This window comes from Thalia democratica, chromosome 4, assembly GCF_965202585.1.
Source record: "Thalia democratica chromosome 4, ktThaDemo2.hap1.1, whole genome shotgun sequence".
In the NCBI taxonomy this organism is placed as follows: domain Eukaryota; kingdom Metazoa; phylum Chordata; class Thaliacea; order Salpida; family Salpidae; genus Thalia; species Thalia democratica.
The window spans coordinates 50,862,376-50,873,103 of record NC_139168.1 but is presented as its reverse complement, the minus strand read 5'-3'; the positions used below and the strand labels follow the sequence as shown (position 1 = coordinate 50,873,103).

Sequence of the window (10,728 nt, the reverse complement as noted above, 5' to 3'; positions counted from 1 at the left end):
TTATCTTAATTTAAAACACTTTAGTCTGAGATTTCTCTTAGATGAAGCCATATTTGGTCTTAAAAGTTACTATGGGTGTCTTACTCAAGGCTTTAGTTTTGCAATTTAGTCTTTGACTTTTGAATTCTTTTTTTTTGATGTCTTATAATATGTCAATTTAGTCTTAGAAAAGGTGTAAACAATTTTTAAAAATTAAAAGGCAACAAACGGCTGAAAAATTTTCAAGAGTTATTCTCTAAGTTTCAAATTTAAAAGTTAGTCTATGGTTTTTTATAGACGTCACAAAATAAATTGAATTTTATTCAAGAAAAAAAAAACTCTTGTAAAGAATAAAAGTTAGTTTAAAAACAACACCGGTGCCTTTTATTTTAGGTCTATAGTTTTTTAAAATATTTTGTAGTTTTTACTAAATTTACTTTGAACAAACTAAAGTGAAAATGTTTATTTTATCTCTGGATTCTAGAGTAAATTTAGTAAAAACTACAAAATATTGTAAAAAACTATAGACCTAAAATAAAAGGCACCGGTGTTGTGTTTGCTGACTCAGCAAATAAGCGTATCTTACTAAGCTTTCCAATATTTATTACACTTTTTTTTTTAATACTATGATTAAAAAATTAGCTTTTCACTTAAGTAATCACAACAAAATATTTAAACGTTTTATTTAATAACTTCAGAATGAAGTTATTAAATCTATAAAGTTATCGTATCTATAGAAATATTCTATTCTAAACTATTCTAAACGTTAAAATATTTTGTTGTGATTACTTAAGTGAAAAGCTAATTTTTTAATCATAGTATTAAAAAAAAAAGTGTAATAAATATTGGAAAGCTTAGTAAGATACGCTTATTTGCTGAGTCAGCAAACTTTTTATTTTATTTGTTACCCTTATCCTTAACCCACCTTACCCAAACATTTTAAAAGTCTGAAATTTGAATATTTAAAGTTAAAAATAAAATAAACTATTTTTTTTTTGCTGATTTAGCAATTATGCAAATCAGACTGACAAGGTTCAAGGAAATTATTTATAGTATAAAACAAGTTGTTTAAAACATTTGTAATTAAATTATAGTTTTTTAGGTTAATAATATATTTCGATAATTACTTTTGTTGCTTAATGAAAAAAAAAAGTTAATTTGTTTTAAATGTCTCAAATGCATGACCTTAAACTGTTCTGGTTTATGACTTGATAACCAAAAGGTTTTTTGTACACCAGGACCAAGGTCCTTTGACCAAACCTTTTGAGTTGTTCAAAAAACAATTAAATTAAAATAATTGTTTTTAAATTAATTTCAGTATAAAAAGTTTATTTAATTGTTTTCATTATTTCCAATAAACTCAAAAATATAATCATTAAACTAGTTATACAAATAAAAATTTTCTACAAATAAATAATTAAAGTTTTTTTTGTTTATTAGCAAGTAATCTTTGAATGAAATTTATAGATGATAATATACTTTTCCGGTTATATGTTCGGTGCTTTTAAATATCAGATAATAACAAACTAGTATTATAGCAGCAAATATGCAAATTAGTTGCAGGTTTTTAAAGCTACTCAATAAAAAATTATATAAAAACTTCAACATAAAGAATAAAAGAAAAATGTGAAAGGTTACAAACATTTTCAATGCATTTAAGTATGTATATATACAGCAGAATTGAAAACTAAAAATAAAACAAGATATATTTGAGGTGTTTTGGGTAGCTTTTTTCGATGGTTCTTTAACTGAAAAGCACAAACTGACTACTAGCTTACTATTCACAATAAGATTTAAAAACAGAAGCAAAGTTGTGAAAATAACTTGTAATAATAAGATGACTATCATCATTACTTTTATTAAGTTGAAAAAATTCAAAAAAAATGTTTCATTACTTTTGTTCTATATCCAATACATTAATCCTTTGTTTTTTAGACAGACATAATGTAAAATGACAATTTTTATTTATCTTCTAATTTTAATTGTTAACTTTTTGGCTATTCAATTATCATTTACAAGTTCAGTAAGAAACAACTCGTTTAGTAACTATTTGAAATTAGATGGATGTTGTGTTTTTATTGCAAATGAAACTGCAAAGGTATATATGGATACAAACAGGAAGTTTATCTGCTTAGAATCAGATTTTCTCAACATTGAAAAAGAATTGAAAAATATTGAAATATATGGCAATTGTAAGAATACAATAGAAATTGTCAAGTTCTATAATGAGGGAATAGAAAACTTGAATATAAACAATGGAAAACTTAGCTCTTTAAATGACATAACTAGTTTGAGTGTCTTTCCTTTAACAAATTTAAGTCACAATAATTTAACAGAATTTATCATTGAAAGAAGAATGCTTTTATCTTCTGTTGTAGTTCTAGACCTTTCATTTAATCAAATTAGATCAGTTGTTGTGGAAAGCTTTGAATCTTTTCCTGTTTTAAAAAGTCTATATTTAAACAATAACAAAATACTCACATATGATGTTGATCAAAAAATGAGTTTCACTTATCTTGATTTATCAAACAATCCCTTAAATTTCTTGAAATCTTCAAAAAATTTCTTTAATGAAAACTTGAAATGTTTATATTTGAGCTCTGTAGATTATTTTAAAACTATTTCTTGCAATGTGACAATAAGGATTGATATTCCTTTCTATCTTGAAGAATTGATCCTTCATAATAATAGATTAAATGTGTTTCCTTCTATTGGTGGTATTTTTAAAGAAACTAGTTTACTTAGTTTAGATTTAAGTTTTAATAAAATAAGAAGAATCAACACTAACTTTTTTGCTGGTTTAACTAACTTAAAGCATCTTAATTTGAGTAACAATGAAATTGTTGTCATAACACCAGATGTTTTGGATAGGATTCCACAACTTATTGCTTTAGACTTGTCTGAAAACTATTTGCAACATATACATGTTAAATTTTTTGATTACTTTTTAAGAAAGAGTAAAAATTTACCAATTAAGCCACAACTTAAACTATCTGGAAATTTTTTTGAATGTGACTGCACCATGGTTGAACTTTATAATTATCTGTTAAGTGTTAGCAACACATTTACTACTACTTTTAAATGCTTAAAAAATAATTCTATTGCTGTAATTCTCACTTCAGTTTCACTTGAAGAGCTTGTTTGCTATCCACCTGAACTAAAGTATGTGAATAGCAGTAAAGTTAATGAAAATAATCCAGGTTTGAATTTGTATTTAATTTTTTTGTAAATTAAAGGTTTAAGGTAATAACTACATTTAGCTTTATAAATAAATACATTTAGATTTAGCTTATGAAATATTAAAGTAGAATTTACATGTTACTTTTGTTTCTCTGTTTTTATTCTGATTCTATTTTTTCCTTTAAAGTTTATTAATTAAATTATATTGAAACAAATATGAAGTTTTTAAGTTCTCAAAGTTATTAAATAATGCAACTATAAATATTAAACATAACTTCATACTTTTTTTTTTCTTTTAAATACTCTAAAATTTATATGAACTTAATATTTTCACCGGCAAGTTTTAAAGTTTTTTTTACAAATTCTTTTACCTTAGGTGAAGTATCATGTGTTTTTATGGGGAGACCAAAACCTAAAGTAAAATGGATTACTCCAAATAACAAGACCACTATATCAATTGAATCTATTAACAGTTTAGATGACTTTGATTTATCGCCGTTTGGAAATACTCTTTATGTGAGGAAATTAAAATACAAGCTGACTGGTAAATATAAGTAAGTTGTGAATTTTTTAAAAGTATGAATTAAATATTGTGAATTAATAAGTAGATCTAACAGATTAAAAAAAAATATATAAATAAAAGTTTAAATAAAACAAAAACATAATTAAGAATATAACCAAACAAAGTTCTTTAGAATTTTAAAAATATATTTAATTATTAGATCTTTTTATTGAACAAGTACCTGGTATAAATAAAAAAAATCTTTTAAATATCTAATAAATATAAGAAATTAATAATTATTCTTGAAGGTGCATAGGATACAATGGAATTGACCAATCGAACTCTACAGTTGTAACAATTGCAATGATACCTTCATCTTTTAGTGCATTTATAGTTGTTGGGGGTGCTACCATTTCATTTATTATAGCGCTTATAATCAATTTTACTAATCTTTCTTTGTTAGTTATTTGTTCCAATTTCTGTAATACTAAAGAGAAAAAAACTAGAGTTTTGCCTAATGGCTCATCAGTAATTTTTTAAGATAGTACCATTACTTTTTTTGAACTTGCAAAAGACATAACATTTTAAATACTTAAGTATTTCTAAAACAAACAAACCAAAAGTACAAATTTCAAGAAGTGGCTACATGAAAAGTTAAGAAATTAAAACTTGTTTAATTTATAGTAATTATTTTTACGTGCCTATAAGTAGGAATGAACTTATTACTCTTCTTAAGACAGCCTTTGTTATATTTTCTTTTTGTTCTTGTGTTTTATATTAAAGTTGAACAGCTGTGGAGGTGAAACTATAGTTATTTTTTTAATTTGTGTTTTTTGCAATAGATTTTTGATGAAATAGTTTTCATGAACATAATATACTAAATAAATTCATGTGTAGTGATTTTAAATAAATGACACAATTTTTTTTAATACAGTATTGCAATAAGTAAAGTTCAATTTATATAGATATCTAATTGATCACATAAGAAAACAAAATTCAAAACGAAAATATAGAGAACAGCAGTTGTTAAATGATCTTGATAATTATGACAATATTGAATTTGAGGAAGCAATTGATAAAGTTCCAAAACTTGTAAGAAAATCTGCAATATCCCTTGATGATTTGAGGTTAATGTTGCTAGCTTTCAAACATCTTTTAAAAATGTATGATTGACATTCATTCAAGGTTGTCAGATTACTCTGCTTAGCTTGAATATTTTTTGACTCAAGGTTTTATTTATTTTGTAATTTTTCAGACTAACTATTATATTGAAAACTTCAAATTGATCTTCTATTGATAAACATGCCATATTTTTATTAAAAAGTGTCTAACATTTATTTTATGTTTTTTCTTATTAATTTTATTAAGTTCTGTCATAAGTAAAGTTATAAACTTTGTTGCTATTTCAGGGCAAAGTAAGCACAGCATTATTTTACAAAAAAACTTCATTGAATCTTTAAAGCGTTTTTATAGTACTTAATTATATGTTTCTTGTGGTACATTAATATCACTAAAAATCGTTGTAGAATATTAAATATACTTACAGTTTTTAATTTGTTATAATTAAAGAATATTTATGTTCTAGATTTTGTATTATTCTAGCTCAGTTTGATTTGTATAATTTTTTTGAATAGTAGTACTTATTTCAATGCTTTTATAGCTTACTGTTTTTTCATAATACTCTATTTTCAGTTTGAAAACATATGAAAAATAACCAACATTAGTAACATTTACTAGAATATGCTAAAACGCAATAAAGCGTTTATCAAATCTTTTACTTTTAATTACTTTTACGAACAGTAAGCACGAGTATTCAACGCCAACTTGCCATGATTACCTGCTGGATACGATGGCAAAGGGGGCTCATACGGTCAAGAAGACAATTAATGATGCAAGAAATTATCAGTTTCATTTTAATGTTGTTGCATACGCGAGTAACTTAAGGTTAGGTATTGCGAAGTCTATTCTTGTTCATTTAAAAAACTTTGTTAATAATTTTCTTTTATTAGTGCTCCTATTCTTTGTAATTACGAAAAAAGTTTTTTTTTAGTATATACTAAAATATAAAACTTCAACTTAAGCTTAATACTTTTATGCCAAATAAAACAGAATTACCACTTTAGTTGTCGGAAAAAAAGTGTACTCAGGCTAGTTTTATTTAAGTATTTTGTTTATTTTGATGTGGCTTAAATTAATTTTAGTATCAATTACTTATAGTCTTTTCATTCGTGAAAATTCAATAATATTTTAAAGAAATGAGTTGATGTTTAACCATTTCCTTTTTGTTTATTTCTTTTTCACTATGGTTTTTAGTACCCCCTTGCAACTAATACTAATTAAAACATCAAAAACATTGTTTAATATTTGATATAACTTAAGCTGTACGAGCTGCTAAGTTACAGCCAGTGATACACAGCTGAAACTTTTAAATTATCAACCTAATTGAACATTTTTTAAAGCATTTAGAGTATAATTGAATGTTTTAAATGAACATTTTTAATCATACACAATGCACTTTTATATTTAAAATACCTCATATTTCAGTTTTAAACGCTTTAAGAATTTAATAAAGTTTTTCAGTCACTTTTAATAACATAGACCAACATATATTTTATTGCAAATTATTGCAAAATTAGCACCGTAGATAGTTTTATAAGCATAACGCATGAATACAGACTCACTTAATCTTAGGATAGTTTTTAATGTATTAAGTAAGTTTTTTTTTTTAATTGGGTTTTTTTTCTTGGAGAGTAGCTAATAAGAAGACTAGTTTATAACAGGGTTGCCGAACAACTTTGAAATCTAGAAAAACCTGGAAAAACCTGAAATTTTAAACAATTTTAACATGTTAAGTAGTAAAATTTTGATTTGACTCAAAAAATCTATCATATAGATAAAGTTATTACGTTGAAATTTGTTTATTAAAATGCACATTTAAAGTAGCTTTAGAATATCTTTTCAATGTTTTTATACTAATTAACACAGTTTCTTACCTTACTTAACTTTAAACTAAAATAGACCCAAAATTTTTTAATTTTAAAAACCTAAAGAAATTTTGAAAACCTAGAGAAAATTTTCCAAAAACATTTGGCAACCCTGTTATAACTATGGCGATAAATTAAAAAAAAACTTCAGTAGACGTAATATAAATCGATTCATATATTTATTATTTTTTATAAGTTATTTACAGTTTCTTTTTTATAGCTTAAAAATTTCTAAAAAAATAAATATATTTTGCAGCGTTAGTTTATAAAAATATGCCTAATCAACTTTATAGAATTTAAACCAACACAAATATTAGGGTTATACTAGAATAATAAATTTATAAGGTTACTTGAATGGTTATAAAATATAATACACCTACACAAACAACCATAATTAATCCTAAACTAAACTTATAACTAAATGATACTTAATAGCTACTATATATGCTACTAAAGGCGACTCTATATAAACTATATTACAATGAGTGGATATATTTTGTATTAAGGTCAAAATCATATTTTAACAATAATATAAACAGGGTAGCCAAAAAACCTGGTATTTGGAATTTGTGAAATTTTGAAAAATAAACAATTTTTAGAGTCAATGATTTTTTTATAATTTTAGTTTTTTAACAATTTGTTTAATACAATTTGTAAATTTTTAGACAAAAAAAGTATACTAAAAAAAAAAAAAAAAACTATACTATAAGTTTTCAATTAGTAATTGATAAACTGTTAGTTGAATTATTACTTTAATTAATGAAACTACTTTTTTACTTTTATTTCCATTGTATTGAATGTCATACAAATTTAGTCAACAAGAACCTTTTTCTGACTGATTCAACTTAATAGAGTTTAGATTAAGAGAAAACTAAGAGCAAGAGCAAAACAAGAGCAGAGCCAAGTAAAAATGTCTGATGCAATGTTTTTATGCCCAATGTATTTATAGAAGCTATAATAAATCTTAACTTTATAGTATAAATTATTAGTTCTGCCATACATGTGTCATCAGTTTTCTTTTAGTTCTTGTCTTCATTTTTATTTAATTTTATATTAGCTGTTGTAAGTAATTAGCTGAAGTAACTTAAAATTATTAAAACTTTAATTGTCAAAATTAAAATTATCTTGCACCCATTATTAATAACAAATTTGGTTTAATAGAGATCGTATGTATAACATAGAAATGCCCTCCACAAGTTTTCAGCTTCCAAATATACCAACTATGGACGTAAGTTAAAATATTTATCTTAATAAGTTTTCATTTGTCAGAAAAATTTTGTTAATGTTTCGGTAAATCTTAAAAATTTAGCATAATGAGTTTAAAAATTGTTAATGTTTCTCTAAATACACAAAAATAAAGTTAGTTATAAAAGTGACACATTGAATTGATTTAATGTATTTTTATTAGTAGTAAATTTGTTAGTCTTATCTTAAAACTTAAACATGAAAGTAGTTTAACATTTGTTTGATTTAGATAATATTCATTGAAAAGCTTATTTTAATTTGCTATAAAAAGTTTAATTTTTCAAGACATCGACAGGTTTAAGCATTTAAAAAAAAAAACTTATTTATCTTTAGATTTGTACGCTTCTATAGCTTTAAATCTTCAATGCAGAAAAACGGCAGTTATGAATACGTAAAAATTTTATAGATAGAAAAAATTTCAACAACTGTTCGTGAAAAATCACATAATATTGCAACTAGTGTTGGAAGTGTGCTTACTTTCAAGAGATTTCTTAAAGAACAAAGCTCAACTGAAAGTGAAGGTTGTACTTTAATCCTAATTTAAAAACACAAAAATACGGTAATCTTATTGAAGTATGTTTTTAATTTAGTACATTAAATTACTGAAGTGTTTTGTTTTAAACAATTACAAAAAGTCTAAAATAAACTAGTAAACTAAAGTTTGAATAACTTAGTTAACTAATTTTATACTTGGTACAATAATGTAAATGGTATACTTTTATTTATTACGAATAAAAATATATAGGTGGGCTTTAGCATTGAAAATAGTATCAGCCCAAAGATACTTATTGTTTAACCATTATTTATAGTTATTTTTAATTAAATGAGATAAGCTAAGTTTTTTGCTCGCTATTTTTTTACTCTATTTTTTATTTAGATGAATTTGAACATATTTGTTGTGTCTAAAGCTAAATTATTACATTTCTTATTGAATTAGAAAATGTTTCTTCTTGATAAATAAATTTAAAACCACTATCGTAAAATTCAAATCTTATTAAAAAAAAACTTTAGCAATTGTTTATCGATAGTGAAGAATAACTATAATTGTCAATTATTTACTATTTTATCAACAATGAAAAACCTTTTTCAAAAATAAATTAGTGTACCCTATTAAGCTGCAAATAATATAAGCAGCTAGTCAAATAATTCAACAACCCCACCAGCTCATTTAAGACAGAAATAAATCTTTACTTAAAAAAGGATAGATCAGTAAAGTTTACAAATATAAAACTTAACTAAAAAGTTGTTTAATAAAAGTTCTAACAGACTTAAATTAAAAAATATTCTAACAAGAAATTTATTTAAAAAACAAAACATAACAGAACAACATAAATAAGAACTAAAACAATATTAAGTTTGTCGAAAGTTATTTTTATAATAATTTCTAATAGAAAAGTTGTTTTAATCAAAATTCAATAACAGGAAAATGCTCTAGCGAAAAGAAAGATATAGTTAAAAACAATATTAAGGATGATTGTGACAGTACAAATATTGTTTTATCGGATGTTATTGATAGTTAAAATCTAAAAAAAATAATTCCTATTTGAAAAATGTTTGTTAGTAAAATTAAAAAACACTTGTATTAAGTATTAATAATTTTGTTCCTTAAGGATGTAAAACCTTTAGATTAAATTTAAAAAGTTTATACAAATTCTACACTAAATGTACGTTTAAAAGAATTACATTTTTGCTATTCTAAAGCCAAAAAAAAAATTGAAAAAAATATTTACTCAAATTATTTTACTAATAATATGTTTTCTTTTTATATCAAAGTTAGATTATAAGACTCTTTTATTTAAATTTGTTTACTTAGTTATAAATAAAAATCAGATCACTGCTATTGCCTCAGCTTATATTATTTATATTTTTTTAGATAAAGACAATCAGTGTGCAAAACTATTGCTTATAGTTATAATGTCTCTTCGTTGATTCTTTTTTTAAACTTTTGTTTAGTTTTAAAGTTTTCTGAAAAAGTTAAAAATTATCATAGTTCTGGTTATATGAAAAATTTCAAACTAGAAAAACACTGTCTAAAATATAATGCACGTGTTCAAATTTTCAAAAATCCTTTAAAAATTTATAATATAAAAATTTAAACATTCTTTAAGTTGTATTTTATTTGACAAACATTTTTAATCTTAATAAAATCATTTTCAGTTGTTGTTCTTTATACTTGTTTACTTTTGTTTTACTTGAACATTTAAATGAACAATCATTTACTACCATTAAAATTTTGTTTTCAATAGATCTAGGGTTCTAAAAGATCAAACAAAATTTTGACTTCAATTAATTTTGTCTTGGTTTTCAATAAAAAATGTAATTAATTAAATTACAAATTACTCAATAAAAAAAGAAGCTAATACAGCAAAAGTAAACTAATTATATTATAATTTCAAAAAAATTGTTAATTAAAAAATATATTTAGTACACTTATATAAATTAATTCAATATTCTTAGCATTCAAGAAATTTATTATATAAAATTTGCAGTAAAATAATACAATAAAACATTTAAGGTGTAGAAATTGTTTCTTGATTTTTTTTGTTCTCTACAAAATCTATAAAATATTCTCTATAAATGTTTGTATAATCAAAATAAAAACAGCACCTTACTTAATTTCTCTTTTATGTTATTTAAATTACTTACTTAACTCTAGTAAAACTACTAAAATGTAAAAATAAATTTCAACTCAAAATTAGTTTTAGTTTTTTATGTTTTCTTACAAGGTTACTGTAGTTAAATAACTAGTCAAAACTTTTGGTTTAAGCTTCTAAAAAAGACAATTTTTTTTGCCAAACAAAGTAGTAAGAATTTTAAAACTAGAAAGTTGAACCATTA

The 10,728-nt window shown here is 23.3% G+C and overlaps 1 protein-coding gene across 2 annotated transcripts; it reads left to right on the top strand.

Moving 5' to 3' along the window:
- The first annotated feature begins 1,862 nt into the window (after positions 1-1,862).
- On the top strand, positions 1,863-9,897 carry LOC145834017 (uncharacterized). Of its 2 annotated transcripts, XM_082941324.1 has the most exons (9): positions 1,863-3,179; positions 3,536-3,713; positions 3,970-4,119; positions 4,627-4,788; positions 5,462-5,605; positions 7,807-7,873; positions 8,297-8,411; positions 9,313-9,446; positions 9,764-9,897. In XM_082941324.1, exons 1-8 carry the CDS (start codon positions 1,931-1,933, stop codon positions 9,408-9,410), a joined length of 2,163 nt encoding a protein of 720 aa, XP_082797450.1. In that variant the 5' UTR covers positions 1,863-1,930; the 3' UTR covers positions 9,411-9,446; positions 9,764-9,897. The 2 variants fall into 2 exon arrangements, with proteins under 2 accessions (XP_082797450.1, XP_082797449.1); XM_082941323.1 differs by having other exon boundaries at positions 9,313-9,773.
- Positions 9,898-10,728: the final 831 nt, after the last annotated feature.

Bases quoted from the DNA above. Each gene is read 5' to 3' on its own strand.
- LOC145834017 (XM_082941324.1), top strand. From the start codon at position 1,931: ATGACAATTTTTATTTATCTTCTAATTTTAATTGTTAACTTTTTGGCT. The intron at 4,789-5,461 runs GTTAATGTTGCT...TTTTACGAACAG, and splicing joins ATATCCCTTGATGATTTGAG to TAAGCACGAGTATTCAACGC. The intron at 7,874-8,296 runs GTAAGTTAAAAT...AAAATTTTATAG, and splicing joins CAAATATACCAACTATGGAC to ATAGAAAAAATTTCAACAAC.